Below are 25,824 nucleotides of genomic sequence, written 5' to 3' on the forward strand. Positions count from 1 at the left end.
GTTGTTCATTTAGGCCCATAATTTGTTTGGATTTTGTTTCACCCTGCTGGAATTCTTTCGACGATCCCTATTTAGATGAGTCAGAGACAATGGAAGGCAGAAGATGAGATGCATCGAGGCGGACGTTTTAAATCGGTTTCCCCCCAATCCCGTGCTGGGGGGAATTATTCGGGCCCGTTCTTATTATGATCCGTCCCACTGGCACCAAGGTTACCCGGCGTAGTGCACAGTAGTACAGTTGTTGCGAATCCTCCTTAGAAATAAAGCACAGCGATTGCAGATAATTGGAAGAAGCGTTCTCGAAACCATCAGCGGAGCGGAATGTCACGTGATCGGGGCTCATTCTTTTGACGGGATTTATATATTTTGGGGGGTCTCCATCTTCTATCGACCTTGCTGAACGAATGGTATCGACAGAAAGTTCTAATTCTATCCTTCCTGTTGTTCTCAAGTCTCCAGACGCTGTGCCGTATATCAACGAGCGTTTTCGACAAGACGGCGTCACCATGGCTCCACCGAACGGCGGTTGTGGGCGGCTACGCTCCAACGGCAAGCAGCGAATTTACCGTGTCCCGCACACTGTCGTCCAGTGTTCTGTATTCGAGGCCTAGGACCGTTTTGCTTCTCGAATTATCGTAACCATAGACGTCAGCGGGCATGTCACTCTTGATTTCCGCGGGCAGGTTGTCGGCCAAATTCGGAAACTGGGTCTTGATGGCGTTTGCGATAGCTGCATTCGACACATGTCCTGCTGTAACCAAAAATCGTTTGCCTCCGGCTTCGGGAAGCTCGATAGCTTTGACATGGGCGAGTGCCACGTCGCGTACATCCACCCAGATGTAAACTCCAGATGGAGAAAGGCCACCGCGCAATTTACCCTGAATCATATTTCGAACTCGCTCATTTGACGTGTTGATGGAGTCCAATGAGTTGAGATAGTGCACAACGGGACCTAGGACCAGGGGTGGGTTGATGGTGGCGAGGTCAAAGTTGGGCTTTTCCTTCTCGACAAACTCCCAAGCGGCCTTTTCCGCAAAGGTTTTACTTGCTCGATAAGCGTAGGCTGGGTTTTTCGTGGCTTCTTCCCAGGTGATGGGATTCCAATTCGCCTCGGAGTAGACCTTTTCATGCTTGGCGGCATTGAGAATGGCGGCGAATGATGATGTAATGACAATCCTCTTGACCGAAGGAGCCGATTTTTTCACAGCTTTCAATATACCGGTCGTGCCAATGATAGCGGGATCCAACAAGTCCCTCTTGGGATCCGTGACATTGTAATGAAATGGCGATGCCGTGTGAAGAACGGCCTCAAAGGGCGGATCGGATTTGACGGCCTCGTCAAAGGCGCCTTCTTGTGCAATGTCGCCAACGATGACGTAACTGAGTCGGCTGGAAGGGGTTCCAGGATGATTCTTCAAAATCTTGTGCCCTTTCTCATCAGATCGAACGGTGAAGACGACATCGTGGCCGCGTTGAAGAAGATAATCCACGCAATGAGCGGCGATGAAGCCTGAACCGCCAGTGAGAAGAACCTTCATGTTTGCTGCTTGATGATAATTCCTGATTAAAGATGGGAGTTGTCGCGAATATGGTCGAATGCTGTGGATAGATTGCGTTCTCGAGAGCAACATATTTATAATGAATCTTGTCGTCATTTAACGCCGTATATTTGACCACTCTCCTGCAAGCAGATCCGTTATCTCCTTGGCGGAGATCAACCCACTTCTCTCTCCCTCCAGAGCTGATTCGCTTCATCTCCGTTAAGACCGTCATATTCTTCACTTCACACCCCGCACTGGGTCTAATTCCGGCCACAGCTTAGCCTGTTCCTGGGGAACTGTCCTGATTTCTTTCTTGAGAAGGCGTGATGTCTGGGAAGAAGCTTAAAGTAGGGCTATCACATGATTGGGTGACACGGTACGAAGGTAGGTAACCTAGACGAATGGATGGGCTCGCGGTCTGGGGGTCGAGCTGTAGTTGCTGTTGTTCTCGACTTGTGGACACATCCTGTGGGATAGCGGAGATAGACGGCGTCTTTAACCAATTTCCGTTTCTTTATGAAGTTCCGAGTGATGGAAGATGAAAAGTTTGGGGGGTTCTGATATCGGATAGCAATCCGGCATGACATCATCACCGTAGTATATGGGGGCAGTTAAGTGCCTAAAGCAGCGAAGGGGCAAAAAATATTTCGTTGGCGTCACGTGCAGCAAAGCGGCGCAAGACGCTCATAATTCGGTGTCGATCAGACTCGGGATCTTCACACCGGTCAACACCAGTATGGGGAACGACGGAGGAAGGTAAGTAAAGCTTTCAGAATTCTAGGGCAAGAATATACTCACCACTGGTAGTATCCCCACTCGCCGCGAACTGGTCAAAGAAGCGGCGAGAAATCCCACGGCGACCGAGTTGAAAGACAAACAAAAAGAGCATCTCGCTCATCGATGGTCTACATGCCCTATCTCCCATAAACCACTCATAAAGCCCGTTGTCTCCGATTGCTCTGGTAATCTGTACAATAAAGATGCCGTCATCCAGTTCCTCCTCCCCGCCGAGGCCAGTCCAGTCGACAAGGACGAGTACGAAAAATTCATCCAAGGGCGTATTAAAAGTCTGAAGGATGTTGTGGAAGTCCATTTCGACGAAGAACATGACGAGAAGACCAAATCGATCAAATGGATCTGTCCCATCACCGCCAAAGAGTTGGGACCCAACGTGAAAGCTGTGTATCTCGTTCCTTGTGGCCATGCGTTCTCCCAAGAGGCCATCAAGGAGATGAAGAGGGAGGGTACATGTGTCCAATGTGGTACCGCATATGAGGAACGAGATGTCGTCCCAATTCTACCCAGCAACGAACACGACAAAACCCGGGTGATGGAGCGAATGGACACTCTGAAATCTCTCGGGTTGACCCATGCTTTGAAGAAGGCTAGCGGAAGTAAAAAGCGCAAAGCAAACGGCGAGAGTAAGTTCGAGCCGGCAAATGGCACCTTTGCCGAACCGAAAGATAAAGGCCCCGACGGGGAACACAAGACATTGGCGGCTAACATTTCTCGGTCTGGCCCTCCTGTGTCCGGGACCTCTACCCCCATGATATCCAACGGGATTAAGAATGCAGCAACGGCCAGTCTGACTGCTCGAGTGCTTGAGGAGGAAGAGGCAAGGAAAAAGAGAAGGCGCGACAATGAAAACATCAATTCGCTGTATGCCAAAAAGTCAGACAGTACGACGAGAAGAGATGGTGATTTCATGACACGAGGCTTTTCCATTCCCGCCAATGCCCGTCACCAATAAAAGACAAGCGGAATGATTGTCATCTCTCTTTCATCATCTTCGAGCTCGCCGAGCCAGCAATCTCGATACCGGATTTGTCCTGGCCAGCAATTGGGACCGAGACCTACCCCCCGGGCGGGTATCAAACGCCTGTTTAATTAATCCGACATTACTTCCTGCACGGAATAGGAAGTGTTCGAGTTCTGCTGTGAGACACCGCTTTCGCCGGCTTCTTTTTGGCTCGCGTCCGAATTCCGGCTGTCTCTCCGCCTCTTATACGTTGACGCGAACACCCGCGTGTTCTATTGGTGCCGAGTCAACCTTGACTTCACAGCAGTATCAATGCTGCAGCTGATATGCATTCAACACTCCACCGGTAACCGAAAAGTATTGGGGCTCTTTGTTGAAGGTCGCTATCACGCGACAATATAGATGTCCCAACCACACGGCAATCATGGCGAACAGCGTTCCCGGGTCTAAAGCAGTACATAGTATGGTGACCCTCAAGTCGGCCACTACCAACAATTTCGAGCCCCTCGCCACCACCAAATATTTCAAACCTCCTCCTTCCCACCTCCTTGAACCGACCTACTTGAGCCTGGCTCTAAAGAAATCTTCTCTTGAGACAAATATCAACATCAAACCATGGCGGGATTTCCATCTTTCACCAAGACATGGCCCCACACACCCTCTCCGGCCGTTGACCCCTTGACCCATCCCTGTCCACGCAAGGGAAGGTCGTCCTCATCACCGGTGACGGCTCGGGCATTGGAAAAGCTATAGCTATCGTCTTCGCACAAGCACACGCCCGTACCGTGATCATCACAAGCTGCACACCGTCGTCTCTTGATAGTGCGATAAAAGTCGAGGCCACCGCCAGAGCACAGCAATAAAAAAGGCTTCGTCAAAGGCGCCCCGATCGTCATTCGCGCATTCCACAAATCGCAACCTACCTCTCAAGCTTCCGGTCGGTCTCCCGTAGTCATCAACATCTCGACGGGCGCAATTCATATTCCTCCACCGAATCTACCGACCTTCTCCGCTTACGCGTCCCCCAAGCTCGCTGCATGCCAGATCTTCGCTTTCCTCCACCCTTCCCTGCACGTCTTCAATCTACAGCCTAGCGAGATCCCTACGGTCGTGGTGAAAAAGGAAACCGCGATTTGGCCAAGGACGATATGCGCTTGCCTGCGGCTTGGTCTGTGGGCCGTTGCAAAGGCAGATTGAGTTGGGGTAATTGGGATGTTAAAGAACTTTGTAGGAGGCGGGTGGAGGTTGAGAAGGGTGATTTGCTTACACGTGGACTCACGAGTTAGGGCACGGAATTCGTTGAGAGCTATGTGGACTGACGTACCTTGTAAAGAAAGCCTTGGTTCTAGATGTGCAAGTTCGATGGCAGGATTCGTTGAATAACAGATTATCCACTTGAATTCAGCTCAAAGGAAAGGTCGTTTTTCCAAAAAGGCAGCTTCATCCCATGAGAACATTTCAAGTTCAGCGACATGAACCGTCAGCATCAAGTCTCCATTTCCCGTCTCCATGAGTCGGAAACCGTAGCTTGGGTCCATATTTGCGTTTCAATTGAAGGAAAACATTGAGCAGAGAAAGTGAATCTAAAATCAAACACTCCTGCCCGTCGCTCGGAGGTCTCGACAGTATGACCGCATAGTGGTGAGAAGATTGTTCTTTCCATTACTCAAATGATGTTCCGAGGCGTGGAAGGAGCTTGTCGAAACTCCCTTGGAACCAGAAGCTAATCCAGACTTGTTCAATATTATGGTCATCGAGTGTGGTTTCGTGCCTTCTGTCATGCCGTTGGATTGGTCCTCATCAAGATCTACAATTGAGCCGAGGACTGATAAAAGGCGAGATGGGGCCCCAACAGGAGCCAACACGTCGGTTAGGTTGCCCTCAGACCATCGCGACATTCCAGGAAATGCTTCAATGGACAATATCCACCCTGGAGAGGTGTATCGGGACCGACCATTAATGGGTATATGACCCGGCCAAGGACATGGGCCTATGACAGCGGCTTTGTCAGGGTATTTCTCATGTCATGACTCTTGATTGCCATTTCGTAAGTCCCTTCTCATTTGGTGGTGCTTAATGGACGACGTTGAATGGTTTGGATCGCCTTCTCCTCGGAGATCCTCCACTCGATCATCCGAATGACGAAAACGGTAGCCATGGGCGTTCAAGAGCGCAGTAATTTCAGTTCATGCCACAATTGTCCACACTTTGTCACTGCCCGGATTAGTGGCCCTAGCTAGGCACGATACAAGAGGGATCTCCCCCTGCCTGACAATTAATTCTCCATGCTGGGAAAGGTATCCCGCTTCAAAAAATCGCAAAGGTTCACTTGAAGATGTCATGGTTATGCGATTGTTAAATTGGCTTGCCTGTTTCCCTGATGGATGCCACACCATTTTGTCAAAGATTCCACCTCTTCGCCATTCTTCCACTAACAAACGCTCACTCTCCGTATCCAAGGTATGTTCAAAGACGTGTACTGCCGTTGCTATTGCTTCAATTGAATCTGTCCAACTGGCCGGATAAGGATATGCGTTCATCTGTCGCTGGAGCAGAGTCTCTGGCGACGGCTGCAAGACACGTCGATGGTTCATTCCCACTGGCTGCAGGACAGTGTTCAACCGAAGTCGAGTATTTTGAAAACTGAACAGGTGGGCGGCTTCGATCCCGTAAGGGTCCTTCTGTGGCTCAATCCCAGAATAGACCTGCCCGGTGGGAAATGGGTTGACCGGGTTCAATGAGTTCTGAAGCTCCCGGCCGCACAAAGAATCCTCGGACAGGACTTCTTCAATGCTCCGGCAAACTCCGCCGTCTCGGACCCCGGGCCCTGCCCGTTTCAAGGTCCCCGGGACTGTACGAATGAGCGAGACGGATCGCTTATCAGTAGATATATTTTCTAGAACATTCAAATATGCAACATAGCCGTTGTGAGCAATGGCAAGGTCCGTGGGAGATACCGAGTGGGTTCCCGGCAGGGACGACTCCAGGGCCATCGCCCTGAGTTTTGAATACGGATAAGGGTTGACAATTTGGGGGGAAAAGATCAGATGATATAGCAATTCTGCCCCCCTTTCAACCGTTGACACATGGCAGGGCCTAAACACCCTCGCCGAGCAGCCTTCCTCGCTGAAACTCCGAAGAAGCGCTTCCGTTGCAACATGAATAGCTGGGTCGATTATCTTCAGGAACTCCGAATCTTTCAAGGGAAAAAGGGATTCTCCCGATCGGTCGAAATAGTTGATGTTAAGATCATCAATTGCTTTTGTAACTTGTCGGTGGTAAGACCCCAGTGCAGGAGGAGTCACTGCAGTGTCTGGGATCCAATCAATGAGAGCCTTTGCTACAGCACACTGTTTATCGCGAAATGTCCTCGTACGTTCGGATTCAACACCGTAATCCCAACCATACTGCCGCACGATGGTGTGATGAATTTCGATAAAGGTTTTGGAACAGACGTCTTTCAACATGGACTGTGATTGGCATTTGACTGAGCAGAGGACGCCCTTTTCGAAGGCGACGTCGATGAGTGCAGCTGCCAGCTGGCCTGTCGCATCCGCCGCCTCCGGTTTTAAGTTATACTGCATAGATATGGAAGCCTTTGCTGATCCCAGAGGTGAGTGAGACATGGGCGAGTATTTCAATGATGGTACAAGACCTTCCGTTCGAATAATTGCAGAGTCGGCCTGCCGTTCGGAGCGCCATTCTGCCACCTCCCACTCAGATTGGTCTTTGAGACATATAAGAAGTCGGGCATTGGACTTGCCGAGTACTAGTCTTCCAGAAACGATACACCCAGTTTCGTCGGGGAGAAGCCATGAGAGTGCTGCGAGGAGCCAAAGCCCTGTCCGAGAGCCTTCAACAGATATTCGGACAATTTCTGCATTGGAGAATGCGTCAAATATGCGGGTGAGGATTTGAGCGAGCGTATCGAGGTCACAACGTTCGAAGAGAGCCGGGATTTGATCTGGAGTGTCGAGCGAGCTGAGTACCTTTGACGATATTCCGTTGAAATGCTCAAAGGGTAGAATGCTGTGACCATATCCAGATACGCGAGTAATGAACTGGGTGACTTGGTCCGGATAGAGAGGGAATTCGTTGATGATTCCCTCCGACCACATCATGTTGTGGAGCAGACGACCGGCTTCTTCGTCAATAAAGCAGATCTTCAAAGCAACGACTAACAAGAAAGCCTTGATGAGGGAAATGGACTCCCTCATCGCCTTAGCTAAGCCGTCGTTGCTAAGTCCGATGACGAGTTTTAATTTCTGTATGTCCACCTTTTCCACTTTCCTCTTAAACACTTCTCGGCCAAGTTCAATAACCTGCCGTGAGACAAATAGTTTTTGTCCCAGGCGCTCCAGAGCCAGTCCAGATTGTGGCTGTACATCTTCCTCCGCGCATGCTCGCAGCACAGACTTTATGAAATGTGTCGCTAGCAAGGCTGAGTTGCTCAATTCGATCTGCGGCTGGACGACAGGGTTCCCGGATGGATTCATCTTGGATAGGATCGAAGAGTACACGAGAGGATAATAGAAGACGTAATGGTGTTCAAGTGTAAATTGTCTCGATCTTATTTTGAATGGAAAGTAATGTGTAACCCCGTTCACGTTCTCAAATTCCGTTCGTAAGGCTGGCTTCTATGTAACACTTCAAATACGGAAGCCCCAGGAGGCGTGTGACATTGCGTGCTCGAAGTAATCAAGTTTAGAGACGATGTTGGAAGGCGGAATGTCGATAGTAGCGTGAGTCGTTCGGCGGCTTTCATGACTAAAGACTCGATGGAGGTTGACGAAAGGCGAGATGGGTGGAGGTGATTTACCAACTTCGGTCTAGCGACGCAAGCTGTCTGCATACTTTTATTAGCATTATTGGCTGTAAGCTTGACGCTTTGGGACACCCGATGAGCTACACGTTAGCGAACCAGAACTGACGCGGATGTTCGGCCTGAGTGAGACTTACCCCGCGGCCGAACCACGGCTGGAGTTTATGCCTGTGGCGGACGGGTTGTGTATGGAATTGCAGACGGAGACGAAGGGAGGAGTGCCATGCTCGTCGCTGCTGTGTGTCACCCAGGTCAATATGCAGTTGTATATTCCTTATCAGGCGCTGAAATCGAGCTCTGAAATCCCCAGTGGATCTGCCACACGGCGCGGGCCGCCACGAGACGAAGTCTTGGATCCTTGCAAATCGATCTAAGCAGAACAGTGTCCCACGGCCAACAGCCAACCAGCCAACCAAATATGATTTGGCAAAGAGAAAGGCGGCGTTTGTCCCACATTCTAGGTGTCATTCCGGGCTATGAGCATCATTCTACGGCACAATGTGTCGAGTACATGTGTGGTTCAACGCAGCTACCTATCTGGATATCGCATGAGAGGGTGGGAATAGGTGAAAGAATGAGCTGATGGTCTCCATCTTGCCCTATCATCACACCCATTGGGATTCTTGCGACAGGCGCAAGGCCCTCACCAGATTTTGTCCGGCTCCTCCACCTGTAGTGTCCGAGCCGCAGCTCGAGCTGGCTATTATAACAGGATACATTTGGACAGCATTCGTTAGCAGAGAAAAATCCCGGGCCATCGCCTGCCAATGACCTACTGGGCTGTCATCCTTCTTCGCTTCTGTCTGTGTTTCTTTCGATCTTTCTCTCTGTGTCTTCTTAGAAGCTTTTCTAGCTGCGCGCTCTCTTTTTTCCTTTCCTCCTGCTGCCTCCTAGTGAGTTCATCCGTGGACTTCAAGTCGAGCGTATCCGTCATTTTGTTTTCCAAATCCTTCGAATCAAAGTAAACAGAACCCGAAGCTATTGCAAAGAGATGATTGGAAGTGGGAAATTGGTCTTTGAGGAACCGCGGCAAGCGTCTTTATCCCGGGGAGTGTAGCTATGACCGGTACTGGAGCGTGGCCGTATGAAGGGGGGACCCCGCTTCTATGCCTGGGATCGAGCGGGAACATATAATGAGTCCATAGCGCGAGAGCGTCCTCTTGCGAAGAAGCAATCGAATGAAGCGAGCCAGCTTGCCCAGATCAGCCAATCAAACCGAGACAAGTCGGCAAAATCGAGGGGGCCAAAGTACGGCGGGTGTCCATCCCATTGTACCTTGCAGATTCCCAATACGACCTAGCCGATCATCAAGTCTTGATCCCAAGCTTGCATCTCGAGGGTTACCTGCAACACGCCATCAAGCGGTTGCATGCCATGCGCCATCGTAGACATGTTGTTGACGCCACCTGCCTTGGTTCCGTGGGTCGACTGTTCAAATGCTGCTGAATCGCAGCTCGGCTTCCAAAGGCCCTGAATTTCAGTGCGCAATACCGCCCTTTCTTCCAGTCATTTGACCCTCCCAGCCATGCGGGAGAAGAATCCACCCAATTGCTATCGCCATCACAGTTGACTGTTCCTCTGTTCGAGATCAAAGTCTACCCCATCCGGGGGAGCATGGTCCCGATTCGACCACCATCATGAGACACGATTGAGGGTTACTGGAGAACTGTTTGACGACAACGACGACGGCGGCGGTGGTCGCATTGCATTCTCACACACAAGCTTACGCGTAAGTCCGGCCAACAGCATCAATTCATGGCACGATTCCATGAATGAAGGCAAATATAGCACGGCACCGTTGACAAACTCGTCCGGGTTGATAGGACGTGCCCGTCAATAACCACCAGCGTGTCAATTCCGAAATGGTCACAGCGCCCGCCTCTCTTTCGCAAAGGACATTAATTGGGAGCTCCGGTACTGTCCGTATCGCCTTAGCGCGCTTTCGTTCGCCATGGGTTCGATGGTTGCATATGTGGGATCGTCGCCGAACTTCAACAGTTTTCGGTTACAGCTTGTTATATTTGACGATGCGCCCTTTTTCCTGAACGGGCTCTGATGGTGCCACATCAGTGAAAAAAGCAGCCGGTGTATTGGCAATGTTCCATATGGATCGGACCCAAGGTGCGCATATTTTGACAATGTCGTTGATCCCGGGTCCAGAATGTTCGGCTCATGTTACTGAAGATCACATCTGCCAACGCCGGCCAGGGTAATATAATTCTTTCAGTCTTTCCTTTTTCTTTCCATCCTTTTCCTTTTTTTTTTTTTTTTTTTTTTTTTTTTGACTTCGATTGACAGCTGTGGGTCGTTGTCAAAAGGGTTTGTTTGTGCGCAGTCGAGAGAACCGAAACATGCAAAATGGTCGAAGCTGTGCATCATAATAGCGGCCACGCATGTAAATTATGTCATTTTCCTTGAGCACAGGCATAATTATTGCCTCTGTTGACTTTTTACTTGACAGGCCCATTTGAGGAGGCAGAGAGCCTAAAAGAAACCCATCTGTGTGATCAAAGGTGGTCCATTTGAGTTGCTGGTGACCCGCTCTGTGGAAGGCTAACGTCGTATGCGACAGGTTTAGTCATTCCGAGATGCACTCCGGATCTGTCAGCGATTGCATGGACCGACACCATGGAGGCACAGGAGGGATCGAACTCAAAATAGAACTAGGAACCATATGCTTGCTCAAAAGCAGTTCATGTGCTATGATACTCTCCCCCAAAAAGGGAAGTCGTCTTCTTCTCTTGGTACGGTTCGACGGAATCGCGTCACTCCATGCCGCTTGCTTCTCTCTCCCTCGGATTCTACCCCGTCCGTTCCATTCTGGACGACTGAATCAATCCTGCTCCTTGGAATTCCCCCTCTTCCTTAGGATACAATATCTGCCTCCAATATCACCAGCAGCCATTCTGGAACATGATCATTCTGCGGGATATCTTCCACCACATCACTTCCGACAGACCCCCAGACGTTTCGCTCATTTGGCCTCAGGATGCGGAAACTCCTCCGACGAATTTCGAGGCCCTCCCACGCCTCGGCTTCGCAAGATACCTTCCAAATCGATATTGACCCTTGTATGACTTCTCTATCCCACCTCGCGACTGAGATTCGCAATCCGACCGCCGTCGTCCGCGTGGATGTGCAAGGGGCGACGCAATGGAAGGAAATCAGGCACACAATGGGTCACAACGCCGTCGTTGATGATGATGCAGCCAGTGGAAAGAAGCTCTTCCGTATAGCGTCACTGTCGAAACCACTGATTAACCTGGTTTATTGCATCATCATTGAAGATAATACGACAGTGACGGGCGTCAGACGCCTCGACTGGGACACGGATGCCTTTGTCTTCTACAATTCGTTATGTAATGTCGACGAGCCGAAGATTGAGATCCACACTGGGGGCCCCAAAATCGACGAACTTCTCCTGCACCGAAACGCCTTCGCAGACATAAATCGATTTCTCTTTGCTCCCGACGGAACATTCATGGCATCAGGAGACCATTTCATCAAATACATACCAAATATCCCCGGCCAGGCGTTTCACAGTTATACATCAAATTCAGTTCAATACAGTAACGCGAATCACATATTCGCGGTCCTGATTTTGGAGAAGATGTTTCGCCGCGACATAGAATCGATCATGCGAGAGTACGTTTTCAGCCGCTTTGGAATGGACTCTACTACCACGGACCTGACTCTGCTGGACGATGAGAGAAAATCTGCCCTTGGACCCATACTCCGAGGCCGCCGTGTTTCGGGCGACCCTTCCAGATGCGACGAGATACATACAGACTTATTGGGAGATACATCCATTGCTTCTGCCTGCTTTGGAACCTGGAGTTGCGCCGATGATTTGGCTGGTTTGCTTTTGCAGCTCATCGACCTAAGGACAGGTGACAAAGGGACCAGCGGTAACAAAGCCATCTCAAAGAAGGCAGCCGAAGCGTTTTTCAACAAGCGAGCCCAAATAGAAGAAAAAGCTTACGACTCAACGTTTGCGGGCCTTCTCTGTGACACGACATCCGAATGGATGGTGGGAGACTCTCCGGACAGATTGTCCCGGCCGGACGCACTCTACACGCTGGGCAGTTACTGTGAAAAGGGCAAGGTCGAGCCGCAGAAGATATACAGCAAAGGAGGTGTGGTGGACGGCTTTACAAGCCGCCTCATTCTTGCTCCTGAACATCGGGTGTGCATCGTCGTGTTAACTAATTCTACCGGTCCGGTCGACTTTTCCTCTCATGTGGCTCAGTGTATCCTGCAGGAAGTCCTTGGACTGGAGGAGAGGCACGAGATAGCCGAGAAGGTCATGGAGAACCTGGATGCGCTTTGCCGACCCTGGAGGGACCTTGAGAGCCAGGATGAGGACCTAGGCGCTTGGCCCGATCCGATCGATAAGTTTGTCGGAACGTACCGAAACCGTCTGGTGGGATATGACCTGAAGATTTCGCCTGACAGTGATGCCATATTTCACACCGGGGTGCCTAGGAAATCGGGGAAGATGACGGTCCGTGCCCGGAAGTCCACTATCCGCCTCTTCCCAGGCCCTCAAGGCTTTAGTATTGAGCGGCTGGCTGAAGCGGGGTGGAAAAATCTGACTTTGGACTGGCAGGAGGAAGAGGGTCGGAAGGTTTTGGCGTGTGGCAAGGGTCTCACAGACCGTTATTTCCAAGTCAGAGATGAGTGACACTTAACTATCAGTGTCTGCATATGGTAAGGCAAAATCCTGCTGGAAGCCATCTTCATCCAGTTTCTAATACATCTTACTTGCCAATTATAGTACATAATACTTTATCCGAGTCCGGTCCGGGGGTGTTGGGCATCGGGGATCAGGGGAGGACCAGTACGTATACGGTCATCAAACAAGCCGTATATGTGTAGACTCCCAGAAATGCACCGTGTCACATTATTCCAACGAGGAACACCCAGAATATAACAGCGTATGAATCTCCCCCAACTTTGAGCTACACTTGCTTGTTCTGATCGGCGAAGAACGCCACCAAAATTGCACAGTACCTAACACGGTCTTATCAGCACCGTGCTGTCCCATTCATCCCTCGTGGAACCCGGAAAAGAAAAAAAAGAAGAATCACTTACGCCGCCATGAACGCCAGATTGCTCCTTTGGGCCGCGGTTGACAAGAAATGGGAAAGGAAGGATGCTGTGACGACACACCCCAAAGCGATACAGATCTTGGGTATAGTGCCTTGAACGTAGGCCAGGGTGTACAATGGCAGGAGGAGAATGGAGCATATCAGTAGGTGGGAGATGATTTGGTCGAAGACGAGGGAAGGGGCGGTTTCTTCGCCGCAACCCCAATCCCCTCCCTCCCGTTCGGTTAGTTTGGTTGATTTTCATAGTTGTGCGGGCTTGCAGCTAATCGGAGGATTGGTTTTGGGGGGGTACCTTGGAGATCAACTTGGGTATCGGAGTATGATAGTCGATGAAGTTGTGGATGGCACCCTTTTCTTTGGTTCGGAATGAGGACAGTTCGTCCCAGCCGTCTCCACCGTCGAATAGAAACCCGAGTGCTCTGAAGCCCTCCACTCCTCTTTTCAATTGCTGCTTGACGTAACGTGGGGTGCGACGAAGCTTCTCCATTTCCGCATAGTCCAGAAGTGCTTTATCTAGGTAAAAGCCGTACATCTGAGCAAGAGAGAACACTTGGGTCGGCAGCTCATTAAAGGAACTCACTGTATTTTTCCAAAAGCGGCCTCGCCTTTTCGATTGTTTCTATTACCTTCATATGGTCCTTTCCCTCATACGACGACATCTCAGTGGCGAGAGGGATGAGCCGGTCTTGAAGTGATAGGAGGTTGTAGAGATTGAGCTTGTCGAATCGCCTTAGCACATGGTTGTCACTGTCCTTGCACATGAATTTCGCCATCTCCGTGAGTAGATCGCCATTCTGGCTCTGCTCGGGCTTGCTCGGGTTGTTGTCGTTTGTGGGACTTGACATGGCTCCACCCTTCTAACTGCGTCTTTGCTGTTAAAGGAAAATCCGCAACTGGGAGATGACAAGAGGATCATGTGTACCGTCGAACACGGGGATGCCAAATGGCCTTTGAACTATAGATATTTGTCTTTCCTAGCGAACTTAGAAACATATGGTTTGAGGGCCGCCGTAGCGACTTACCATTCGCAGGCGCGCGCTTCATGGGGGGCCCTTGAAATGTGTATCAGCTACCACCTCCAAAACATTGGCCTGCACTCGAAAAAGTTGTCCCATTGATCGGCGTGTAAAACGCAAATCGAGAGGCAGAGCGGACTGGCAAACAAGGTTCAAGTGCAGCTTTCAAAGTTTGGGGCGTTGTCGCGGAGCGGTGAACATCAGACAGGGCTGCAGGTCACAATTCCTCTGGTTTTGAATTTCATGCACACAAGACGAGGATGGACAGGTAGCAGAGTTGGTATCCCCAAGCCTGGCAAGTTATGTAAGGGTCTATCGTGTGGAACAACAATCCAGAGCGGAGTCTAGATGGTGAGGAATGTTGCAAGAAACAGCCTGCCTCCAAGCCTCGTCTTCACGAGGCTATGTCCTTGGCGTAGTTTCCCTTTTGTGGGTCATTTACCATATAGGTAAAGCGTGAGTGATGAAACTAGTCTAGAAGTATGCACCTAGCAACGCTGCTTTTATTTTTTCCTAGATAAGTCTAACGCCGACAGATGGGAAAGCTAACATTTTCAATTAATCAAACTACTTTTGCACCTTGATCGCTCTTCTAAAGATGGCGCTCTCACGCCGCGCTCCTCAATCCATCTGTGACGGCTTTTCAGGATCGGTGGCGCCCCAATACGTTTGCCGGTCCTGCAGAAATCACCTCTTCCAACCCAACGCGATCCAGAACCGTCAATTCTCCAGTGCCATCTCGACAGCATCAGTCCGACGCAAACCATGTGTTCCAGCGAATCAGTCTCGCTCCATTGTCTCACTCAAACTTCCGTGGCAAAATCCTGGTCCACCACCCATGCCTGAGGGGAGGAGGGATCCCAATCTTCCTCCCATGGAGGAATATGTCGAAGCGCAAACTTGGGACGGCCTGGAACTTATTGGACACAAAGGACATTGGAAAGATCTCCCTCCAAAATCCGAAGATGAATTCGAACCGTAAGTTTGGGTGCTCAGCTCAAGGAATCGCCAGACCGAGTCTGACCTGCCTTTCCGTAGCTGGCTTGAAGCAGGCACCGCCGCGACTCCTCCGGATCGAACTCAGCTCCTCATGTGCATGTACATTGCCATCCTCGAAGTCCTCGCTGCGAAACACATGAATCTCGATATGTGCAAACCCGGTCCATCCATCACGCAGGGCCACGTGACAGCTCTGAAAATCAAGCTCTCGAATACAGGCACCTTGTCACACCTAGAAGACTCCAAGGGCATATTGGATCAAGAGCAGGGCGACGACGAATCGAGCGAGAACCAAGCTGTTGACCTTTCAATTCCCGACATCACCGAACAACTATCAGCTGCGAAATTTGATTTCAATGACCGTCTCACGTTCAATGTACGTTGGCATTCCTTCACCGTGTCATTCATCCGGACATTCTCGTTGTGCCACTTTTCTCTGCCAAATTATCCCTATGCGTCACATACTCACTCTTTCTTATCCAGCAGATCCTCAAACGTTTCTCCCAACTCTCCAAGCACCGCATCCCCGATCCCATCCTCAACACCGTCCTCCGCAAGAATATGACCGTCACCGCCCTCATCGGCCTCCTCACTCAGTCGTCAAAACCGAAACCCAAATCCGTCGCGGAAGCTTTGGTCGCGAAGCAAAAGAAAGCAATCGCGTTCGCGGCCCGGGCTCAGCTTCAAGACCCAGTAGTCCCAATACGTGATGTACAAGAAGGCAGCAAGCAGACGAGGAAACTCCCCCAACCTCTAGGACCAAATGTGATGGTTCTTTCACGGCGAGAGACGCCCGTGGATAAGGAGAAGGAGGTCGGGAGATGGAAGGTGATTGAGCGTGAACTGAGAGATAGAGGTTTACCCGTTCTGGGACATAAGAATCTGACGGCGCAGCGAGAGTTGAGAAGGGAACCTCTGTAAAGAATATGAAAATATGTAGAGTATGGAAGGATGAGATCTTCAATTGGCCAGTCTATCAGGTCGGTCCTGACAGTTTTAGTCCTGGTAAAAGTGGGAAATGGGATGCATCCGTACGTCTATCGGTGTGGGCGGCCGTACAAGGAAAAGGAACAGGGATATGTAAACTCCGTTCTAGTATTTTCCAGATATCTCCCATGCTTTGCATCCAAATTTTCGAGCCCAATAACTAAGCTGTAATTTTCAGCGGGCAGAAAATAAAACCATATCTAATGCAGGGCAATGATCTATACAAGCAACAACCCCAATATTCTTTCTAGATTGCTCACAGAGAATGGAACGCGCCCACCCTGGCTGCCAGTGGTAAAACATTGGCACCACTTTTGAGATCGAAGTCGCTGTTGCTAGATCCCTTTTCCTGAATTTGTCAAGGTCGTCGTGGAATCTTTTTTCTCAAAGGCGCTCGCCAGATTGGTGTTCATGTCGTGGCGGATAAGTGGTATGATCGAGGGCACTGAAGTAGAAGTCTGGTGTGTCCAGGTATCATCAACCGCACATGGCCCCCACAAATTGACCTGCGATGTCTATGCTCCGACAGATATTGTGACTGTCGATGGCGCCACATAAAAATGGAGGAAGTTCTAGGACTTCCGAAACCCTCGATCGGGATCTGGGAGTTTACTCCCTGACGAACAAACCGGCCATTCCCATGCCCGTACCAATGCACATACTCACGACGCCAACTTCCCCTTCATTCAACTGAGGCATCAGCGTCGCAAGCTGTCTTGCACCAGTCATGCCCAAAGGATGGCCGAGGGCAATGGCTCCACCTCGTGGGTTCACCTTTTCCATATTCAATCCCAGCTTCCTAATACAATACAGGGCTTGGCTCGCAAATGCCTCATTGATTTCCCAGATGTTAACATTGTCGGTCTTCAGGCCTGTGTAGTCGAGTAATTTTGGGATGGCAATTGCAGGGCCAATACCCATCTCATCCGGTCGGCAGCCAATGGTTTGAGTACCAGCCCATTTGCCGATAATATCCTTGCTCAGACCGAGTTCGGTCGCTGTGGAGCGGCGCATGAGCAACGTTGCTGCAGCACCATCAGATATTTGACTGGAATTGCCTGCTGTCGAGGACCCATCCTCTGAAAACGCAGGCTTCAGCTTGGCCATTTTCTCGAGACTCGCATCATGTCTAATGCCGTCATCTTTATCGACGACTACTTCCTTTGGAGGAGCGTCTGGATGCTCGGGTTCATATTGCTTGACCTTCACAGGCACAATTTCCGAATCGAACAGTCCGGTCTTTTGTGCTTTGGAGGCTCGGCGATGTGATTCAGCCGCAAAAGCGTCTTGATCTTCCCGATTGACCCCATATCTCTTTGCCACATTTTCGCTTGTTAGACCCATAGGCATTATGCAATCCGGCACGTTATGGATGCTGCTGTTTTTCAGTTCGTCCCACAGCATAGTTGGAATAGCCCTGCTCCCGTAGTTCTTGGTCATACTCTCCATACCTGCTCCTATCCCCACGTCGATCTGTCCTACAGTAATCAGATTCCCGATGCTGGTGATTGCTGCCAAGCCCGAACTGCAGGCTCGATTGACAGTATGCAGGGCCGTGCGTTCATTGAAGCCAGAGTGTAACTGTGCCATTCTAGATGCTTTTGATCCGCCCAATTCAGCGAGCACCACTCCAACCGCTATGTCGTCGATTTTGGCAGGGTCGAGATTTGGGTTGGCACCAAGAGTAGCACGTAGGACGTGAGAGAGAAGCTCGTGGTCATAGGCGTCCCGAAAGCCGCCTTTGATAGCCCTTGTGACGGGGGTTCGAAGGGAGGAGAGGATAACCACATCTGTAGGCTGCTTTGAGAGTATCTGCTTTAGTCCTTTGGCGTGTGCCATGGTGAGAGATGGCCGGTTGGAGGCTGCGTAGGCTATCGAGTTCGGCCGATTTGTACCTATAGAGGAATTCAAAGGAAGGAAGGGACCAAATACAAACTAAGCCCTTAAAGCACGGCGGATGGAAGAAGAGGTCGTCGGGTAAAGATAATTATTCATGGGGTTCCGCCATCGGATGAGGGATTCGGCATCGGCAAATGAGTCCCCATCTTTCTCCGCATCGCCAAGGCTACCGCGAAGTAGAGAAACATTGTAGCACTTTATGCCGTGGTCAGACAAGGAGAATCTTTGGTATCCAAGTTCAGGGTTCAGTGCGAAGTCGAGAGGAAATATTTGTGGAGCAACCGCCATGATATCAACTGATATCAGCTGCGAACTTCGGAATGCCTTTGGGGACCGAATAATTGCTACCTGCGCCTCTCATTTCCACAGACCCTCATAAAGTTCCTCACCGTCTTGTCCACTTAATATCTGCAAACAACTTGTCTCGAGTTAACATCTCACCACTGTCTGGCCTTACCCTTGAATGAATAGCCTGTTGCTATTTGTAGCTTCGAACCTGCCGATTACGACCTCGTCACTCCAACCTCTTGTTTCCCTCTCTCAATGATCAAACTACACGTCCATGAGTGTTGATGTATCGCGGGTGGGCATGGGAGCTCCGAAGGTGCCACAAGGCTCAATGTTTCAGGGGTCGCTGCCCGAAACATCAAAGGCCAAGAGATTTAAATCTGAAGAAATGACCAAACAATCGGAAGATTTGAGTGGAGGATGGAAATATGTTGCGTCATTTTGAAAATTTAGTAACTGATACGAAACCCAATCAAATTTTTTATTACCATCTCACATGCTCACTCCTACCCTTCGCGTTTGGAAAGGCAAACAACTTTCACTCTCTTCCTCCTGTGCCAACTAATCAATGGATGGCCTTCCTTATTCTCCTCAATCTTCCTGCTCCTCATCTTCATCTTCATCCATGCCCTCGGCAACATCCACACTAAAGGCCATACTCTGATCAACACCCACATACGAATCCGCCATCAGGAACAATGTGAGATCCTTCTTCCCTGGCGTCGGCACGATATATTCCAGCTTTGTCACGAGATTCTTAGCGATGGTGACGCGCTTAATAGCCAATAGCGACTTTGTCTTTTCGTCCGCGACCACAAGCCACCAGTTCTCAAGCTTGCGGGCCGGGTAAAATGGCGCGTGGACTGTGAGATCGACTTCGGCGTTATCTCCGCCTTCATCTTCGTCTTCCCCGACTTCGCGCGAGATGCGGATCTGAAGGTACGATGGTTGTCCTGCGGTGACCTCGTCTTTGTCAAGGACCTCAAAGTCCAGTTCGAGACTAGGGTACTTGTTGTTGGTGAAGTTGGCGGCGTCGACGAGCTGGCGGTTACTCAGGTTTATGGCCGCGACAAGTTTAGCGTGGTCAGGGTTTTCGCTTGGGTCCATGGCGGTCATGAAGTCGTCGATGTCCTTGATGCCGTGTGTCGCGAGTATGTCGACGATCTTGGAGTCGAAGTGTGGGATTTGCAATAATGGGCTGTCGCGGTCCCACATGGCTTGCACGACCATTTGGGACATTTCCATGGCGTTCATGGCGTTGAGATGACCTTCGGAACTTAACACGTCGACACACGCGGAAAGGAGACTGAGCACCTTGCTGACGACTACTTCTTGGTCTTTGGCGAGGTCGATGGGGAGTTGCATGCGTGAAAAGTGCGCTTGGAGCAGAACAAAGGCTTTGAAGTGAGGGGAGTCGTAGGCCGGTTCGGACATTTTGACGGGTACGCGATCGTAGATGCGTCTGAGGATGTGGTCTTCGTGGCGTCTCATTTGGATAGATTCGAACTCGGTGGCAGAGGTCACGATTTCAAGCATTCCTTTCAGCTTCGTCCTGCCATTCAGTGACAGAAGGAAGGTCTGCATCGTGATGAAGGAGATGTTGTAGTACGCCGCGATCATGGCCGGGTTGAGGGCCGAGAGGGAGTCATCCTCTTCGTCCAAATCGATGATCTTCGCTTCTGCCAGTTCTTTCAAGGTATTCTCGACCAGTTCGGAGAGATAGGCGCTCAAGCCACCGTGAGAAGTGTCGTTCAACCCATAGTAACTGGGATTGGCCAACAGGCGACGATAGAAGTATGAGTACGTCGTCCAATCGACGGCGTCTTGGGTGGAAGTTATGGTTTTGGTGCTGATTTCCGTGACCAATGCATCATGCAGCCAAAGTTGCAGGTGGCTCTCGATCGGCAAGGCTTCATTGAGAAATTTCTTGTAATACTCTCTTCGGACAGCAGGGACCATGAGGACGCCCTTGTCGACTTTGTCTTCACTCGGCCGGCAAGCTCGGCCAAACATCTGGAGAATCTCGCTAATCTGGTAGTCAACATAGCGGTGTTCTCGGCCGTGGAAATACTGCGTGCCCATGATAATGACCATGTGTGCCGTGACGGGAAGTTCCCAGCAGACATCTCGGGAAGCGAGCATGACTTGTATAGCCCCAATCCTGAAGAGATGGGACACAATTCTCTTATCGCTTGTCGATAGCGCTTCGTGATAGTAACCGATGCCATGCGTGAGAGATCCAGCTAACGCTCGCTCATGAATTCGTTCCAAGAATGGAGCCAGTTCTTCGACATTGGTATGAAGGAAACGTTCATCGTCGTCATCCATGATGCATGCTGAAAGGATATCAAGAGCCGTGGCTCGAACTTGTTTTCTGCCGGGCACAAAACAAATGACGGGCTTATCGGGAGATAGCTGTAAGATGGACTGGTACGCGGGTCGCGCCATTGCCATCATCAACGACGGGAAGTGTGGGATGTTGAATGACTGAATATGCAATTCCAGTCCGACCGGCCTCACCATCGGGCTGAAGTTGTAGATGGTATGCTTGTTGGCCCCCAGCCATTCACCCACGTCTCTGGCGTTGGAAAGTGGTACACTCAGTCCGACAATCCGCATGTTGTTTTCCAGCTGAATGTGGATGTACTGCATTCGGGACACCACCACTTCATAAACCGCTCCATTTTCGCCACCAATCATGTGAAGTTCATCCGCGATGAATAGCTCGACATTCTGTACGTTTCTCCGGCGTTGCCATTGCCGAGATAAGATATCCCACTGAGTGGGAGTCGCCAGAACGAGGTCTGATCTGTCCAAAATTCGAAGATCGGCCACGATTTCACCGGTCAATGTTGATATGATCTTTCCCCCACCCAGCTGACCCAAGCGCTTTTGCCAATCAGCATGACGATAGTCCACCAACTCTTGGAAGGGAGCAACATAAACCGCTTTTCCAGCCTCTGGATTTTTCCAGTGTCGTAGGAGAGCAAACTCGGCACATACCGTCTTGCCACTTCCCGTTGGAGCACCTACAAACACACTGTCATGGCTATCGTACAGAGATTTGAAAACCTGCGTTTGGATCTTGTTGAACCGGTCCCAGTTTGGATAGAGGGCCACGTATTCTTTGATCTTAAGGGCCTGCACCGGCACTGGTTGGAGGTCCAAGAGCGGGGTATGGGGCGGAAATCGTTCAGGAAGAATCAGTTTCTGAAATGAAACGGGAACTCTCGTTTCCGAGTGCATCCATCGATCAGAGACCACGGTAATGAAGTAGTTGGGCGGAATCGGCTCACTAATCGGCACCGTGAAATCGACCAAATGTTCCGTCATGTCGCCCGTGGCAAACTCGCGTCGCAGAATGAACTGATCATGGAACAAGATTTCTTCACCGTCACAATCCTCGACGACGATCCAGAAGGATTCAGCATTTCCGTGCAACGCATCATCCCAAACAAAATTGGGAGTAATGGTGAGCTCCACATGGAGCATCGATCTCGTCATTGGTTGCACCTGAGCTTGAACTTCCAGTCGGGGGAACTTGGACACCAGATCACACACCACTCGACCGGCTTTGGGAAGTCCCAAGAGCTCTCCCATTCTGGGCGGATCCAAATCGAAGTAGCTCGACCACGGCACCTCCATGCGTTCAGCCTTCTGGATGTACTCCCGGGGGCACATGGGGAATTGTCGTAACGGGGTCATGGTGGGCCACATTCGTTTTTCGGCCATTTTGCACAGATCCAGAGCAATTTTGGCGACCGACGCCCAACCTTTCTTCAAGCATATCTCAAAGATTGCTCTCAAAATTCGACTCGCCGATTGCGTAACATAGACGAGGTCCGCCATGAGTGCGAGACCTTCGAGTTTGAGTCGAGAGATATATGCTTGCAGAAGGACATTGATTTTAGCTTGCGGCTCTTCCATGCCCTCTTTCACCGGAATCGGAACTCGGCCTAATAGTTTGGCCAGTTCTAGCTTCTCATCTTGTCGGACAGGGATGTATTTGAACTCATCACTGAGTGCAAAGATTCGGAAAAGCTCAATGGTCCCGATGGAGGGTTGGAGATGATGATTGTAAGTCAGCATCGAATTGTGGGTAATATAATAGTGTGACGCGATGCGGCCCAAATCAGTAGCTTGCAATTTGCCCGATTTCTTATCGTATTTCACCAGTCCCGCTTTTTCCAGGACCACCGCGGCGGAATGTATAAGGTCCACCCGTTTTTGTTCGAGAGTTTCATCGTCACTGTAGTCCGTACCTACACTGTAGAGTCCTGGAGATCGAATCATTCGAACAAACAGATACGTGTAACCGAGCCATTCCACTCCTTCGTCCCTGGTTCGGACATTTCCCAGAACAATCTCGGCGTTGAGATTGTCGGCGAGCTTGCCCATCAGCTGACTTTCAATAGGCAATTGTTGATTCATCAACGACAGATAGTATTGAATCTCAGCCTGAGATGTAATCATGATACCTTCACCGTACGAATCGTACTGCGGGCGACCGGCTCGACCCAACATCTGAAGCACGTCTTGTGGGCTCAATTCCACCCAACTGCCTTTTTCGGGTGAATAGACTTGTGTGCCCTTGATGACCACGGTATGAGCGGGGAGGTTCACGCCCCATGCCAGTGTCGCGGTACAGACAAGGACTGGCAAGAGGCCATCAGCAAAGAGTTCTTGGACCGAGGTACGGTCGGCAACACCCATTCCTGCATGGTGAATCCCAAACCCATAGGGCAGCAGGTCCTTCAAGTTAGGATCATTCACCGCATCTGCTTCTTCTTGCAAGACGGCTCTACTTGCTGCATCAGTTCGCATGATCTGGCCGATGGTCTCCAATTCCACCGCTTTATCTCGAATGTATTTGGCCGTTTTGGCCGTCTCCTTTCGAGAGTGGACGAAAATCAGCATTTGCTGCTTATTCGTGCCGACGTGCTCGATGACTTTGGCATAGCAGACGTCATTCATCGTCTTCAACATTTTGATGGCTTTCTTGTCCGTAATGCCAATGAATTCCTGCCGAAGTGGGCAAGGTCTGAAAGATCCGTCAAAATGGAAAAGATCCTTCTCCGGATCGACTCGAAGAAACGTGGCCACGTCGCGATAATTAGGGAGCGTGGCACTCAGTCCCACCATCCGGACCGGGTCGCCGGTCTGGTCGATCCTTCGAATCGTTCGACTGACAATGCTTTCCAAGACTGGGCCGCGATCGTCGTGCAGGAGATGGATTTCGTCAATAATGATCAGCCGGACGAGTCTGGTATAGCTCATGTCGGTGGCCTTTCGCGTGATGACGTCCCATTTTTCTGGGGTGGTCACGATGACTTGGGTGTCGGCGATTTGTTGCTTGGTCAGTTGTCGATCTCCCGTCAGTTCCGAGACTCGAATGCCATATGTTGCGAGGCGTTTTCCGAAGTTTCCCACCTGTTCTTGTACCAGCGCTTTCAGAGGCGCAACGTAGATGATCTTAAAATCATCCAGCATAATTTCGCCAGTCTCGGGATTTCTATGCTTGCCAATCTCACGAAGGATGGTAAGCATGGCGACATTGGTCTTCCCCGAACCAGTTGGAGCACAGACGAGCATATTGCCATCATCATGGAAGGCTGAGGGGAAACACTTTGATTGTATCCGATTAAGTTCCTTCGCCGATCCAAATCCCGGTCTGGCCCAATCAGGAAGTTCGGTGGTGGGAATATTCTTTTCCCCCAGAGCTGGCTTGGGTTTCGGTGCCGGGACATGAATTTCTTCGTAGCCTTTGAACGTCCGTTTCGTAGAGCCTTGTGGGAGGACGACTTTCGGATTGGTCATGAGGTGATTTCCCTGGTCGAAGACGAGGTTATCGAGGTTGATGAGCCGTTGAGGCTGCAGGCCTCCCGAAAGCACCCCATCCTTTTTCTCTTGTTCACCCGCCTGTGCTTTGGGAATGTCAATATCCATGAGATCCAGCTTCATCTTTTTGGCTGGACGTGGGCCTTCCCCATTTCGATCAGATTTACCGAGCAGTTCATCCAAAATGCTTCGATGGCCTGCTTCGACCATTTCGCTCTCTACAAGATGGCGAGCATCATCGTCTTCAGCCACTCTTCGCCATCTCGTTGCCCACACGATTCTGTCTCGGTTGGAAACAAGTTTGCCAACCATGTCGGGGTGTTCATAGTCGAACAAGTCCATCAAATCATTTTCAATGTCTCGAAGGGATATCTCTTCGCCTGCAAGTGACTTGCCAGACAAAATTTGCAAGGCATCTTGGGTCTTTTGCTGCTGAAGATGAGCATCTGAATACAGAGAACCGACTTGACGCTGCAACCAATACGCATCAATCTCGTGGATCGGAATGAAATCTGTGTCATCCCGTTTTCGGCGGCCGGAATCACCCATACTGCCGTCCAGAACCATTCCAGTGTCTTCATCTCCATCCATATTAGCATCAGGTGCTCCGGCTCCACCGGCAGATGCGGATTCCTCGAGACTAGGTTGGTCTTGAACATCTTCCTCGTCCGAGGATCCTTCATCTTCGTCTCGGATTTCGTACGTTCGGCGAACGCCATCTTCGTCTTCATCGGATTCATCGAAAACCACAGCAACGCCTTGGCGCTCATCAAGCTCGGCCTCATCTGCGCCGGCGCCATCGGCCGTGTTTTCGTCATCATCTTGCGCATCGTAGTCGGTAATCTTCTTGCCCAAGTTGACCAGTTCGTTAAATTGCTTCGGTGTCATCGTAGTTCCCACAATATCGTCAATCTCTTTCTTCTTATCGAGATCCTTCAGATTTTCATCCTTCAAGTATTCGAGTATGGCATCAGCGGCGCTTCGAACGATTTCCTGCGAAACATCCCCCAGAGCATTGGCCGTCACGGTGAGCAATAAATCGTATGTTGCCCGAGTAGCAGGAGTCCTGGGACGATATTTGAGCCCTTCGATCAGTGCGTCGCCGGCAGACAAAATGCCAGCTCCTCGAGTTTGGGCAGGCTCACCCCTCTTTCGCTTCCTTTGTTCACGTTCGAGAACATCTTCACCTTCCCGTATCGATCCTCGTTCCACACCTTGTAGACCAGGAGCCAACTTTTTCTGTTTCGGTGCTGGTTCTCGATTGATTCGCGATCCCATGTCACGGATATTGAGTCTTCCAGCCAGCGATTCTGGATCTCCAGTATTTTCGTCTGTTCTGCGAGAAACGAATCGGCGGTCGGCCTGGAGAACCAGGTTCGACATCGCCGAGTATTTGTATTGCGAGACATTATTTGGATCCGCCATGACGGGCAAGAGGAAGTCGACAACTTTTGGAGACTGCTTGAGAAGGTCGGGTGCCTACAGGTGTGGTTGGGGCACAGCAAAGATGAAATATTCGTCGCTCAAGACGACATAGCAATTAGTTGAAGAGTGAATGACACGC

At 50.5% G+C, this 25,824-nt stretch overlaps 8 protein-coding genes across 8 annotated transcripts; 3 read left to right on the forward strand and 5 right to left on the reverse strand.

Annotated features, from left to right (window-relative positions):
• Positions 1-536: 536 nt before the first annotated feature.
• On the reverse strand, positions 537-1,538 carry Z518_08394 (uncharacterized protein; the record flags this gene model as incomplete). Its single annotated transcript, XM_013414135.1, has 1 exon — positions 537-1,538. One exon carries the CDS (start codon positions 1,536-1,538, stop codon positions 537-539), a length of 1,002 nt encoding a protein of 333 aa, XP_013269589.1.
• A 739-nt stretch (positions 1,539-2,277) lies between these two features.
• On the forward strand, positions 2,278-3,291 carry Z518_08395 (uncharacterized protein; the record flags this gene model as incomplete). The annotated part of the gene is made up of 2 exons (XM_013414136.1): positions 2,278-2,297; positions 2,349-3,291. The coding sequence occupies 2 exons, from the start codon at positions 2,278-2,280 to the stop codon at positions 3,289-3,291; spliced, it is 963 nt and encodes a 320-aa protein (XP_013269590.1).
• Positions 3,292-5,486: 2,195 nt separating this feature from the next.
• Z518_08396 (uncharacterized protein) lies at positions 5,487-7,796 on the reverse strand (the record flags this gene model as incomplete). Its single annotated transcript, XM_013414137.1, has 1 exon — positions 5,487-7,796. One exon carries the CDS (start codon positions 7,794-7,796, stop codon positions 5,487-5,489), a length of 2,310 nt encoding a protein of 769 aa, XP_013269591.1.
• A 3,315-nt stretch (positions 7,797-11,111) lies between these two features.
• Z518_08397 (uncharacterized protein) lies at positions 11,112-12,806 on the forward strand (the record flags this gene model as incomplete). Its single annotated transcript, XM_013414138.1, has 1 exon — positions 11,112-12,806. One exon carries the CDS (start codon positions 11,112-11,114, stop codon positions 12,804-12,806), a length of 1,695 nt encoding a protein of 564 aa, XP_013269592.1.
• Positions 12,807-13,495: 689 nt separating this feature from the next.
• Positions 13,496-14,078, reverse strand: Z518_08398 (uncharacterized protein; the record flags this gene model as incomplete). Its single annotated transcript, XM_013414139.1, has 2 exons — positions 13,496-13,765; positions 13,860-14,078. The coding sequence occupies 2 exons, from the start codon at positions 14,076-14,078 to the stop codon at positions 13,496-13,498; spliced, it is 489 nt and encodes a 162-aa protein (XP_013269593.1).
• A 769-nt stretch (positions 14,079-14,847) lies between these two features.
• Positions 14,848-16,169, forward strand: Z518_08399 (uncharacterized protein; the record flags this gene model as incomplete). Its single annotated transcript, XM_013414140.1, has 3 exons — positions 14,848-15,227; positions 15,288-15,624; positions 15,735-16,169. The coding sequence occupies 3 exons, from the start codon at positions 14,848-14,850 to the stop codon at positions 16,167-16,169; spliced, it is 1,152 nt and encodes a 383-aa protein (XP_013269594.1).
• Positions 16,170-16,844: 675 nt separating this feature from the next.
• Positions 16,845-18,074, reverse strand: Z518_08400 (uncharacterized protein; the record flags this gene model as incomplete). The annotated part of the gene is made up of 1 exon (XM_013414141.1): positions 16,845-18,074. One exon carries the CDS (start codon positions 18,072-18,074, stop codon positions 16,845-16,847), a length of 1,230 nt encoding a protein of 409 aa, XP_013269595.1.
• A 939-nt stretch (positions 18,075-19,013) lies between these two features.
• On the reverse strand, positions 19,014-25,685 carry Z518_08401 (uncharacterized protein; the record flags this gene model as incomplete). Its single annotated transcript, XM_013414142.1, has 1 exon — positions 19,014-25,685. The coding sequence occupies one exon, from the start codon at positions 25,683-25,685 to the stop codon at positions 19,014-19,016; it is 6,672 nt and encodes a 2,223-aa protein (XP_013269596.1).
• Positions 25,686-25,824: the final 139 nt, after the last annotated feature.

The sequence above is a fragment of the Rhinocladiella mackenziei genome (assembly GCF_000835555.1).
Source record: "Rhinocladiella mackenziei CBS 650.93 unplaced genomic scaffold supercont1.6, whole genome shotgun sequence".
Taxonomy (NCBI): Eukaryota; Fungi; Ascomycota; class Eurotiomycetes; order Chaetothyriales; family Herpotrichiellaceae; genus Rhinocladiella; species Rhinocladiella mackenziei.